The sequence below is a fragment of the Mycteria americana genome, chromosome 8 (genome assembly GCF_035582795.1).
Source record: "Mycteria americana isolate JAX WOST 10 ecotype Jacksonville Zoo and Gardens chromosome 8, USCA_MyAme_1.0, whole genome shotgun sequence".
NCBI classification, from domain to species: domain Eukaryota; kingdom Metazoa; phylum Chordata; class Aves; order Ciconiiformes; family Ciconiidae; genus Mycteria; species Mycteria americana.
In genome coordinates, this window is record NC_134372.1 from 26382822 (window position 1) to 26395128 (window position 12307).

The 12307-nt window shown below is 59.8% G+C and overlaps 2 protein-coding genes across 3 annotated transcripts; both read right to left on the reverse strand.

Annotated features, from left to right (window-relative positions):
- Nucleotides 1-729: 729 nt before the first annotated feature.
- Nucleotides 730-6323, reverse strand: MMP15 (matrix metallopeptidase 15). 2 transcript variants are annotated; one of them, XM_075510237.1, is made up of 10 exons: nt 5826-6323; nt 4397-4545; nt 4030-4152; nt 3612-3919; nt 3226-3387; nt 2881-3059; nt 2586-2724; nt 2191-2341; nt 1965-2080; nt 730-1712 (listed from the first exon to the last, which is right to left on the reverse strand). In XM_075510237.1, exons 1-10 carry the CDS (start codon nt 5934-5936, stop codon nt 1261-1263), a joined length of 1890 nt encoding a protein of 629 aa, XP_075366352.1. In that variant the 5' UTR covers nt 5937-6323; the 3' UTR covers nt 730-1260. The 2 variants fall into 2 exon arrangements, with proteins under 2 accessions (XP_075366352.1, XP_075366351.1); XM_075510236.1 differs by having other exon boundaries at nt 2881-3104; nt 5826-6322.
- A 1665-nt stretch (nt 6324-7988) lies between these two features.
- Nucleotides 7989-12300, reverse strand: USB1 (U6 snRNA biogenesis phosphodiesterase 1). The gene is made up of 7 exons (XM_075510240.1): nt 12108-12300; nt 11843-11994; nt 11464-11647; nt 10919-10972; nt 9638-9743; nt 8696-8779; nt 7989-8406 (listed from the first exon to the last, which is right to left on the reverse strand). Exons 1-7 carry the CDS (start codon nt 12203-12205, stop codon nt 8302-8304), a joined length of 783 nt encoding a protein of 260 aa, XP_075366355.1. The 5' UTR covers nt 12206-12300; the 3' UTR covers nt 7989-8301.
- Nucleotides 12301-12307: the final 7 nt, after the last annotated feature.

Below are 12307 nucleotides of genomic sequence, written 5' to 3' on the forward strand. Positions count from 1 at the left end.
GCGATCTCTGTGACTCCTCTTGCTTTCCTCTCCCGAGACAGCAGCGGTGAGACAGGATACGGCCTCCCCTTTCCCCCCAGGAAATACACCAGGGGCACACGGGGACAGGGAGCCAAAGCACACGGTAAAGAGGCTCCAGGAGGGACCACGCACCGTCCCCCAGCTGCCGGCCCCTGCCCAGGGAAGGGATGTGGCTGCCCCAGGGCTGGCGCACGGTGCCGGCTGGAGGAGAACAAGGCATGCTGTTGTTCCCGGCAAGGCCATTACCGCTGCCGTGGGAGCTGGTGAAAGGCAGCTCTGTCCGCTAAACAGGGGGGGCACGGGGGGGGAATGTGTGCGCGCATGCGTGTGTATGTGTGCGCGCGCACGCTGACACCCCCCTACCCCACTCCACCGCTGGGAGCCCCAGAGCGAGCGCCACTGCGGGGACATGGCCGGGCAGGCTGGCGCATTCTGCACATCCCCCAGCATGGCACCCAACCCCTGTGGGTGCCAGGCACGGTGGCACCCCCAGGCGAGCCCTCATGGCTCCTGCCCCCATCCCGCGGCAGAAAGGACAGCACCACGGCTCTGCACGCACCCAACCCTTTTAATATACATACAAGGCAGCTGTGCCCGCTGCCCTGCCCATGGGACCGCGTGTTCTCAGGGCCTCACCCCACGGCAGCAGCACGGTCTGGGCTGAACTGAGCCCACGGGGGGGGTTGCAATGGTAGCGTCTCCCCCCTCGTGCTATCTATAGGCGCCACATCCCTTTATGCCTGCGGTTCAACAGGGCCGTGAGCTTGGCCCTCCCTTCCCCTCACACTTCCCTGCCATTGTAGGTGCGGTCAGCTGAGACCTGCCAGCTCGCAGAGCAGCTGTGAGCAGCCCCCAACCCACTCACCACTCCAGGCAGCACAGGCACAGCTCAGCAGGTTCACAGGGGAGGAAGGGAGCCTGCTGGGACCCCTTGGCAGAGGCAGGTGCAACATGATGGGTGGCAACCTGAGGGTCATGGCTGGGGCAGGGGGCAGTTGCTGGGGAGCAGGCAGGACCTTGATGCCCTCCAGACCCCCCCATGACCATCCCCTGATCCCAGCCCGGCTGCTCTGGAGAGGCTGGGAGGGGGGGCGCACATCCCCCCTTTTCTGAGGCTGGAGCCATCAAGCAACAATGGGGCAAGAGGGGCCAAGGCCATGAGGAGGGGCAAGGGAAGGGGGAGGTCAGGTCCATTGTTAGCACCATGGTGGTGGGGACAGTTTGGGGAGGGAGCCAGGGTCAGACCCACTCCTGCAAGGAGCGCTTGCAGTACAAGAGCATTCGGGGTGTGCCCTTCCTCTGCATCTGGACAATGACATAGATGAGGCCAAAGATGCAGAGCAGCAGCACCAGCAGCACCAGCACCATGACAACGCTCATGGTGCGCGTGTACTCATCAATCTGCACCACCACGTCCATGTCCCTGCCCGGCTGACGGCCGCCCTTGCCATAATTCTCCTCATCTTCCTCCTCCTCCTCATCTTCCTCCTCCTCACCTTCAGCCTGACTGCCCTCATCAGGGTTGAAGGGGGGTCGGTCCCCCTTGGGCCACTGGGGATTGGGGTCCGGGACCAGCTCTGTGTGACAGCCCATGAAGTCCCGTAGGATGGATTTTGGATAACCCGGCTCCGTCTTGAGCCGCTCATTGTCGAATTTCCAGTACTTTGTGCCTCTGTAGAAGTAGGTGGAGGCTTGGGGGGAGAAGATGGAGGCGAGGGGTAAGTGGGCAGGCGCAGGACACCCCACAACCTGGGCACCCCTGCAGGTACCCAGGACAGCAGGTTTTGCTCCAGGACCAGCGAAACCCATCAGAAAGGGCTTCACCGCTGACTCCTGGGCACCCTCCCAGCCTCCATCCTGTGTGGCCAGGCAACCAGAGGGTAACTCCGTCCCCTCTAGTCTCCCCCCGTGCCCATCCAGCCCTCTTCTCCTCGTCTACTTACAGGCATCTGGGCTGAGAAAGGCACCCTTGGGTGAGGGAGGGATGCCCACCCAGACGGAGATGGGCTTCGGGTACCCAGGGTCCACTGAGCGGGTGTCTTCATTAAAGCGCCAGTATCTGGGAGAGGAAGGCCGTGAGCAGATGAGGAGCATGGGGGTCTCTGCCACCCACCCCTGCCAGGGGCCAGGAGGCAGCAGAGCAGGGAGGAGGACCCTAGAGCCACTTACCTGTCCCCATGGAAGAAGAAGGTGTGCCCTGTGGGTTCCCACCAGATGGCTGTGTCAATGCTGTTGTAGGGGATGCCCTGCCCATAGGTGACCAGGGGCTGTGGGTACCCGGGCTCCAGGTTGGCTTCTCGGAAGAGCCAATACCGGTCACCTGGAGGGGGAGGAGATGGAGAAGGGGAGTGAGGCAGCAATGCCCAGCTGCTGCAGCAGGTACACACGTGGACAGGGATGGGGTTATGATGCCTGCAGCCACCCTGTCCCTTTGGGATCAGGCAGTGGCTTCAGCCGGGGAGATGGATCAGGATGGGATGAAGCTAACCAGCTCTCAGCACACTTGGGGGGGGTACTGGGGTCCCCCCTGCACCTTGGCCCTCCCACCCAGCTTCCCTGCTCACCTTTAAAGAAGACGAACCTCCCATCATGCCTCTCATAGGCGGCATCAATGTCCCCGGGGAGGCCCCGCCAGAAATGCCCAATGGGCATGGGGTAGTTGTCCAACACCCGGTTATGCCGGACCCTCCAGAACCACCGGCCCTGGTGGGAAACAGAGTGTTGGCAGAGGATGGGGGGGGGGGGACGGGACACGACAGGGACACAGTCCCAGTGCCAGGCATCTCGCTTGGGGGATCCTACCACCCAGGGACCCACCACATCTCCAGGGATGGGGCAGGAGGGCATCCCAGCACATACCTTGAACACAAACATTTCCCCACGCAGCACCGCCACTGTGTCAAAGTTCCCGTTGCAGATGTCGGGGCCATACTGGTCAGGTCGGTCTGGGCTGCCAGGTTTGGGGGGTTGCTCCGGTTTCCCCGAGGGGGGCAGTTTAGGGGGTCTCTGCTCTGGCCTGCCAGGTCTCCGGGGTGTCACTGTGGGCAAAGGCTTTGTGGGCTGAGGGTGCCCATCCGTGGTACCTGGATCGGGTGGGCAAGAGAAGGGATGGGGTGATGCAGACCAGCAGTGCCTGTGCCTCAGTTTCCCCAGGCACGTGCCCAGCATCCCACCTCTGGGCTGATCCTCCACCCAGCTCCTCACCATACAGCTGCTGGATGCCCTTAAGGTCATCCTCGGGCAACTGGAAGTTCTCCGTGTCCATCCACTGGTAGAAGGGGGCCATGATAGCGCTGGGGTTGCTAGAGTGCTCCAAGCCCAGCGAGTGCCCCAGCTCATGCACAGCCACCAAGAAAAGGTTGTTCCCTGCAGGGAAAGGCACCATCAGCAAGACAGGGTGGAGGACACAATGCATGGGGTAGGTCCTTGGCCCCAGTGAGCGTGCTCCGGTGGGAGCTGCCTGCATCACCCATGGCGGAGCTGCTCTCCCTGCCACTCCTGCCCACACCAGAGCATCCCCCTGCCCTCAAACCCAGGGGCCCACCAGGCTCCTCTGGTTGCCTTCACCACCTCCTTGGCCTTCAACTCACCAGACACATCCGTGTTCTCCAGCGTCCAGGGCTCATCTGAGTCAAAATGCGTGTCCCCCCCCATGCCAGGACCGGGAAAATAGGCGTGAGCCAAAAACCCCCCAACGCCATCGAAGGGGGAGCTGTCTCCGTGGAAGCCGGAGGCGAAGAGCACCATGATGTCGGCCTCCTTCTTCCACTTCTGCCGGATGTCCTCGTAGGGCACCTCCCGGAAAACCAGCGGCGTGGCTTGCTCCCACACCCGGAAAGCTCGGCGGACAGCCTCATGTGAGTGGTACCGACCCAGTTTCTCCGTGTAGTTTTGGATGCTGGGGGTATAGAGCTCACTGGGGATGGCCCGGGACAGTGCTCGCTCCCTGAGGGGGTCCATGGCTCTCCATGGGCTGGGGGGGTGGGAAGCCCTGGAGATGCTGGGTACCTGAAGGTGAGATGGCTCTGGTTCCAGCGCCGCCCTGTCAGCGCGTACCGCTTCCGCCGCATGTTGGACTTCATTCGCGCCCCAAACTGGTCCGGGACCCCACAGCGGGGACGTTTCATCCACCTGCCAGGAGGTCATTGAGCCAGGGCTCAGCTCACTGTGGTCAAGGTCCCCGAGAGGTTACAGCAGCCGTGGACAGTGAGGGAGGTGTCCTGGCTGCAGAGGTGCAGCCCCCAAAAGGGGAGATACAGCTCCCATGGGAGACAGCACCCACATTTCCAGGTGCAGACAGAGCTCCAAGGCTGGCAGGCAAAGCCAGGGAGCAGAGCTGCCTTCTGCTAGAGCAAGAGGACATGGAGAAACTCACGCCTTGGTCTCCTCGTCCAGGATGCCAGTGATGGTGATGCCATAAAACTTCTGCATCTCAGCGAGGGCCAAGGAGAAGGTCTGAGCCGAGTGCATGGTGGACATCTGCCGGCTGGGCTGCGGCAGGTAGCCGTAGAGCCGCAGCCATGCCTGCGCCGGGGAGAGCCGAGCGTGAGGCCATGGGTGGGGAACAGCCTGATGGGAGGACCTGGAGCTCCCTGGGGAGATGCAGCTCCTCAAGACCTCGGCGGGGCAGGATCTGGTCCACTGCCCGCTGCCGCCCCAGCCCTATCCCCCCTCACGGGGCATCCACGCCAGCTGCCAGGGGCAAATGCCACAACCAGGCAGGCAGGACAGGCAGCACAGGCAAGCCGGAGCATGCAGGCAGCAGTTAGGATGCAGGGAACAGAGGCCCAGCCCTGCCCCACAAAGTGTGTATGGGATCCTCCGATCTTGGGGGGCTGTTGGCCACCCTGACCACTGGGAGAAGGCAGCTGGCAGGGGGCCAGCCTGCCCGCAGGCTGCCCGTCTCCCCATCCTCCTCCGGAGGTGTCCCCTGGGAGCTGCAGACAGAAATGGGGACAGGCCCCCCATCCCTGGCAGCCCAGGACCCCCACCCAGCCTCCACCCACAAAGGGGCTTCTGTCCTGTGGGGCCGGCAGCCCCCTGGGGCACCCAGTGGCAGCTGGGGGTGGGGGGCATTGGAGAGCAGCCCCCTGGGTGGCTGCCAGCCCCGCAGAGGGGCAGTGGGCAAGAGGAGGTGCTGGGGCACGCCAGATCTCTTCCTTCCTGCACCGGCCTCCACCTCCTCTTGTCTTTTTTAATTACTTTTTTTATTATTACTTTCAATTTTTGTATTTTATGTTTTATTTTTTCCTTTTATTTTTAAATTTATTTTATCCTTTTAATTTCAATTTTCTAATTTTTTGGGTTTTTTCCTTTTAATTTTCAATTTTTAAAACTTTTTTCAGAGTTTTTTTCATTTTCTGATTTTTTTCATTTACTAATTTTTTTTCATTTTCAAATTAAAAAAAATGGTTTAATGTTTTAATTTTGAAAAAATTTTAATCTTTTATTAGTTTTTTTAAAACCTCCCCTCCCCCAAGGGAGGGTGGCGGAGCAGAGACTTTATCAAAGGCCCTTTCACCCCCTCCGCCGCCGCGGCCTCGCGTGGGCACAAAGCGCTTCCTCTCCCCCGCGGCTGCTGCCCACCGCCCCTGGGGGCGACCCGGCCCCCCCCCTCCCCGACCTGCACCCTACCTGCACCTGCGGCCGCCGGCGCTGCCTGCCCCGGCCCGCGCCCCGAGGGGCAGGCAGCGCCGGCGGCCGCAGGTGCAGGCAGCGAGGGCAGTGCAGGCAGGGAGCAAGCAGGGTGCCGGCAGGGTGTCCCAGGGGAGCCCTCCCAGCCCCGCCCCATGCCCCCCTCTCACCTCTGCGTTGATCTCCTCGCCCGCCGCCGCCCCCACCAGCAGCACCAGCAGCACCAGCAACGGCGGGGGCCGCCCGCCCGCCCGGCAGGGGGCGCCACCACCTACTGCCATACCAGGCCGTGCTTCCGCCGTCTGTTCGCGGCTGCTCCCGGGCCGCGCCGAGCGCCGCGGTGTCGGAGCTACGCCGCCCTCATGGCCCAGGGCCGGGCCGCCGCGGGGGGCTGCGCACGGTGCATGGGCGGCGCTGCCAGGCGCGCCCCGTCGCCTCCCGGCCCGCCTTTGTGTGTGGGATCAGGCCGGCGGCGCACGGCCCATGGGCGGCCACCGCGGAGCGGCGCGGCGCGGCTCGGCTCGGCTCGGCTCGGCTCGGCTCGGCTCGGCTCCCCTGCCCTGCCCTGCCCTGCCCTGCCTTGCCCGCCGGGAGCGGCGGAGGGACGCGAGCGGGGCGGCAGCGACACGGCTCGGGTCGGCGGGGAGCGGGCGGGGCGGGGCCGGGCCTGGCAGAGGGGCGGAGCCACAGAGAAGGGGCGGGGCTGCGGCGACGAGGGGCGAGTCGTGGCGCCCTCACACCGACACGCACCACCCCACCCCCACGACACCTGCTCACACGGGTGTGCACAGCCAGACCCACGGCCCGGCACAGCCACGCAGCCCTACAGCCACTCACACGGGTGTGCGCAGCCAGACCCACCGCTCGGCACACACAGGCAGCCAGACCAGGCCCTGCCTGCCCCCGTGCACACCCTGCCTGCCACACCTTCCCACTCACACCCACCATTTTGGGCTGCACCAGCAGCCACCCATCCCCAGACTTTGTCCCCACAGCCCTGCCACCAAGCACAGCTCCATCCCCCGTCCCCGAAGTCTGGAGCAGGGTCCCTGACACCCACCAGAGTTACAAAACAGGGCAATGTGCCAAGCCCGGCCCTGCCGGGGAGGGAGCAGGGCCACCGGTTGCGCATTAACCTGGCACTGCTGGACTCCGACTACAGAGAAACAGCTCATGCCGGAGCCAGTTTCACTGGAAGTCCCCAGGGGCTAAATAGATCTATGTTTGTTTTTCCTTCCCCAAAAGAAAACTCGGGCTGTAATCACATGCCTTATCACGCAGATCCCCATCCCAGAAACTAACTGGCTACAGACTTAGCAGAATTTTGTTAAGGATTTTGAAAACCAGCTATCGCACGGGTGTTGGCAGACATCACGACCTGTGCTGGGATGCTTCCATGGCCATGAAGCCCCCAGGCTCTCTCGTGTGCAAGGATGGGCAGCACAGCACCAAGCTCACAGAAGGGCTTGCAGGCATCGCCTCATCCGAAGTCTGTGGGAGCTGGGCATGTCTGAAAGGGAACAGCTGAAATATATCACAGAAACAATTTTATGACACGAGGAGACAGATTTTTACTGCTCAGAAGTCCTGGAGTCTTTCATCAGACAGGTGTGGAATGAAAGATTCAGGGCAGCTCATCGGCATCCCACTCCAAATACCTGAGAGACTGCAGCCGACCTCCCCACAGGAACAAAAGGATTAAAAAGGAGAAGGAGCTCGTCCCAACGGACAAAGCCCAGCCTGCCATCCCCACGGTCATCACGGCACCGGGGGTGCTGTTCCCACAGGGAAAAAAGCGTGGAGCCTGGGCAGGAGCTGCCACCTCTTGACTCACCCATGACCAATGCCCTTCCAGCTCAGGCAAAAGCTGACACTGCCCTCTCTTGGGCTCGCCCACACACGGCAGCAGGCTTCTCAGGAGAAGCAGCCCACCAAAAAAGTCCTGGGCTTATGGCATGCACAATCTTAAACCAAAGCTCTTCTTTTAGACCCAGCCTGGAGCACTGAAACACAAAGGGTTTCCAACCTCTCCCCTCCAGATTTAATCTTTTGCTGTTTGGGAAAAGGATCAGATACTCAAATTTCTCTACAGAGGCAGCAGCAGTGTGAGAGGGACACAGAACATGATGCAGGAACTTGTCTGAGCTGGCTTACAGTAGGGAGATGCTCTGGCGAGGGTCCAGCTCCATGTCCTCGCCTCTTGCTACTCAAAGCATGCTCAGAGCCTCCTAACAATCAGGCAGTGCTATTTCCAACCGTGCAAGACAGTCTCCCTTTAGCAACAACTTCCCACGCTACCTTCTTCCTCCTTCCCATAAGGCATCTACGGCTTTTATAGAGGTTTTTTTTCTTTTTTTCAAAAAATCAGCAAAATTAGCAATCGTGGGATGGCTGGAACCACCAGTGCTTACTGCAGCAAATACAGCAGCAAGGATGAAATCTGCTACCAACACACATTTCTTCAGCCAGCAACTCAATCTTGGAAGTAGCCTGACTTGAGGCCACAAACACCCCAGAGATGCTGAGCAGGCAAGAAGAGCGTGGGAGGTGCGTGACAGCCCACACCACTCAGAGCTGCGCTGGAGAATGGTCCTTGGTTGAACATCAGGGTCTTTGAGGCTCTGAAACACACAGCCCCACTGGCCCCTACCTCAAGGGGAAGGAGAAGTACTTGTTCCCCGACTTGCAGCGGATTTGCTCCCATTGGACACGCAGCAGGAGTGCCGAGTCCTCAAACCTGTCCACGATGTCCTGGAAAACAGATGCAGGAGTCAGTACCAGGAGGGTGGATCTGCCAGAGGAAGGAGTTAGCAGCTCCCTCTCTGAACCAGGTCAGAGACAAGGCTGTTTGTGGCTGGAAGCCTCTGACTTCCCTCTGGAGCATGATTTAACTCACGCTCCCCCCAGAAGCTTCTCTTCTTTCAACCCAGTTAAGTTTGTCTCGCTCAGTGAATTTCCCACTCTCCATCCTCGGCACAGAGACGTGGCTGGACACCAGCTCTGCTCTTCCCCTGCTCTCCACACTGTGTGGGGAACGCACCTGGAGCTCCTGCAGACACTGCCCTTCTAGCCTGCCAGACAGGTCCCCGATGCACCAGGCCAAGCTGATATGGAACGATGGGTCCTGAAACCAAAAAAGGGATCAGATTGTGAGGGCTAAAGGAGGCTTTGCTCAACACGCAGAGCTGCAGTGGGAGATCTGGTGTGATACTGCCCTGCCTGGGATCGCAGAGGTAGGAGGACCCCAAAGCTGGGAGCCCCCTCTGCCAGCTCAACAGTTGCGGAGCTGATATGGACAGTGCTGGAGGCGAGATGAGACCTCGGGCGCCCCACCCCAGCCTTTTTGGACACCAATGGCCAAGGCTGCCTGGTTCCCAGCCTCCCTGTGGACAACTCTGCAGAAGCTTTCCCAACTGCACAGAGAACCTCTCACGGACAGTCCTGGAGCAGGTAGGTGGATCACTTCTGAATAACCCACAAGCTCTCAGGTCTGGAGACAGAGAAATCAGGGTTTGGCCCTTCAAAATCCAAAACCTGTCCCTAAAGCTAAGAGGCTGGACTGACGCCCCAGGAAACTGCTCAAGGAAGAGGCACAAGCATCGCCCTCAGTCCCACAGTGCTCACCCTAAGCCCATTCTATCCTAGGACAAGCCTGCTTCCACATGCAGCAAGGCAGCGACCGTGACGTACGGTCTGGCCCGTCGCCTTGGAAACCCAATTCTGAAGAGGCCACCAGGTGGTTAACATCCTTACTCTCCTGCACAGGATGTGATACAGAAGTCATAGACTTGCGCTAGTCCCATTCGCAGCAAGACCATGCTCAGGGTATTAAGTATGAACATCACCAACTGGTCCAGAGGAGACCATTTCAGAGTCTAACCTCCCCACTCCTGTTTATTTGGGGTGAACATTTCATGGACCTCTCACAAGGAACCAGCTGGCATTTCTGGACTGGCAGGGAAGGAAGTGGGAGACCTCTCACCTTGTAGAACGTGGGAAGGTCAAATTCCTCCAGAACTCTGTCCACCTCAGAGACCAGCTCCAGCAGCTGGAAATGCCCAGTGGAGACCTCCAAGCCAATAAAGGTCCTAAAGAAAGACAAAAGAGACAGCAAGCACCCTTTCATGCCGCAGAAAGCACAGCTGTAAGCATATTTAGCCCTGCATTCCTACTGGGCAAATTCCCTACCCCCTAACAAAAGATAATTTGAGAAATGCTGGGTTTAAGCATTCAAGGACGCTGACCGTATTGTAAAGAAAAACAGAAATAAAGACATGGTAGCAGGGAGAAGCGGGACTGGATGATATACCACGTAGATTTACTAGATTAACTCAGCACCTTTTGGAACATGAGAACTCATTTTCCAGGCAAAGGATGCACTCGATGGGTATGGCAGCAGAGCGCCGTGCTGTGCAGGAGCTGCATTCAAAAAGCGGAATTTGCCAGAGGGATTTTACGGTGGGAGAGGAAGTGGAGAATGGGAAGTACCAAGCTGGAGAGACATGACGAAGAGATACCTCCTAAAGGATTGTCTGGATGACGCTTTCTAGACTCCAGCAGGGGAGGGGAAGACTAAGTCTCACCCAGGATCCACTTCATCCTGCCCATGACTATTGTGGGCTGCCATTCCTGCTAGATTCAGCAACTTTTCACAATTTTAATCACCTTTGCTTTGACATTTAAACCACTTAATTATGTTCACTTGGAATCAGGCTTCTGAGCTGACACCCAGGAGAATTAGCACTGTCTAAGCTATTTCTCTACAGCTCTTGGAAGACCTGCACTACAATTTCACAACTGGCACTGCTGCCAAAAGAGGTGGCCCCCGGCTCTGCTTGCCCCAGGCTGCTCATGGTGGCACGAGGGTTTGCGAAACCACAGAACAAACCAGATGGGAGATGGCAGCGAATGCGGCTGCCTCCTTTAGCTGCTGTGAAACCGTAGCACGAATCTAACCCCAGCAGAAAGGCCTGCCTCAGGTCATGTTGTGAACAGATCTCTTCAGAAGACTGAAATCCTGCAGCCTGAGGTTCACCCATCACTAACGAGACCAACGGCTTGCAGAGAATCAGCGCTGAAGCTAAAAATTTGTGCAAGTGGCTGGGGAAAGGCGTGAAACCTCTGGAGACAAGGTGATTGTGTACTGCCCCATCACATGGCTCAGCCCAGTCACCATGGGACAGGCAGGGTGACGCTTCCCATCCACCCAGCACCTTTCCTAGCCTTCTCCCCAGGCAGGCAGGCTGCCCCACTGCTTGCTCACCTGGTTTTGTTCTGGTTGGTGTAAACCTTCACTTGGTCAGCCATGCAGAAAAACCTGAAATAAGAAAGATCCTATTGCAGCTAGTGAGAAAAAAAAGAAAAGAAAAAACCAGAAGATGGGGAGGGGACAGGATTTCTACCAAGCTGTGGAAAGATAAAGGCAAATGCATACAGCAATCAGACAGAATTGGTACAACCAGAACATTTCTGGGCTCAAATTAATCCATTCCCCCCCAGTTTCCAGCTCTCCAAGGCCTGGATGGTGACAGAAGCCCTGAAGCAGCTGATGCTTAGCAGGTGCCTGAGCCAGATGTAATGAAACCATCTATGGTTTATGGGATGGCACAGCTCCGGCCTCGTCCTTGAAAGCCAAGATCTGAGTTGTCTGGTGCTGGATCCCAAGGCAGAGAGGAAAACTCCCCTGGGCTTTACTGGTGCAGCACCAGCTCCCAGAGACAACATAGGGTATGGACGCTGGTGAAACATAGACCCCGACGGAGAGGGAAAGGTGTGAGGAGCGCTCTCCTGGGGCTCTGCCGTCCCTACCTGTTGAAGGAGGCCAGGCGCTCCTTGAGGGAGCGGACGAAGGGGTCTATCCAGTGGTAGCGCAGCACCACACACTGCGAGAGGCTGAGGTGGAACTCCTCCATGGCAGCCAGCGAGGAGACGTAGGTGCGAGCGCGGGAGACCAGGAGGTCCACCAGCTCCAGGAATTCCTCCTGGACTCTGTCTGCGGGACAGCGCTGTGAGAGCCAGGTCCCTCCCCGGAGCATCGGCCACAGATCCCCATCGGGGACAGGCGGGTCCCCCAAGCGCTCCCGTCCCCACCGTGCACCGGCTGACCCTGGGAGCTCGTCAGGCCTCACCCGGCTGGGCTCCGCCCTGCCCTCCCCTCCCAGTCCTGTCCCGGGCCGCCGTTACTTACAGGGCAGGTAGACATGGGTGGCCCAGCTGCCCCGCTCGTGGGGGAAGTCGCGGACGCGGCCGCCGTGCCGGGAGCTGTCGTCGCGAACGGCCTCCTCCGGCTCCGGATCGCCCGGCAGGCCGGCGGGGACGGGCAGGCGGGGGCGGGTGACGCTGCAGGGACCGGGGATGAGGATGAGGAAGAGGAGGAAGGCCGCGCGTTCCTCACTCCGGCCCCGCTTGCTCCCGTCGCCCCCCGCGCGAAGGGCCCGTCCCGCCGCACCCACCTGGCCCGGGGGGGCCCCTGCGCGCCGCCGCCCTGGCGCCCCCCTTCCTCCTCCTCCTCCTCCTCCGAGCTGCTGTACCCCACCAGCGCGGCCCTCATGACCGTCCCGGCCCCGCCTGCGCCCTCCGGGCTCTTCCGGGACGCTGCTGGCGGTGCTGGTGTCGGCGGGCGGCGGCGCTGTTGTCGGCGCGGCCCGGCAGG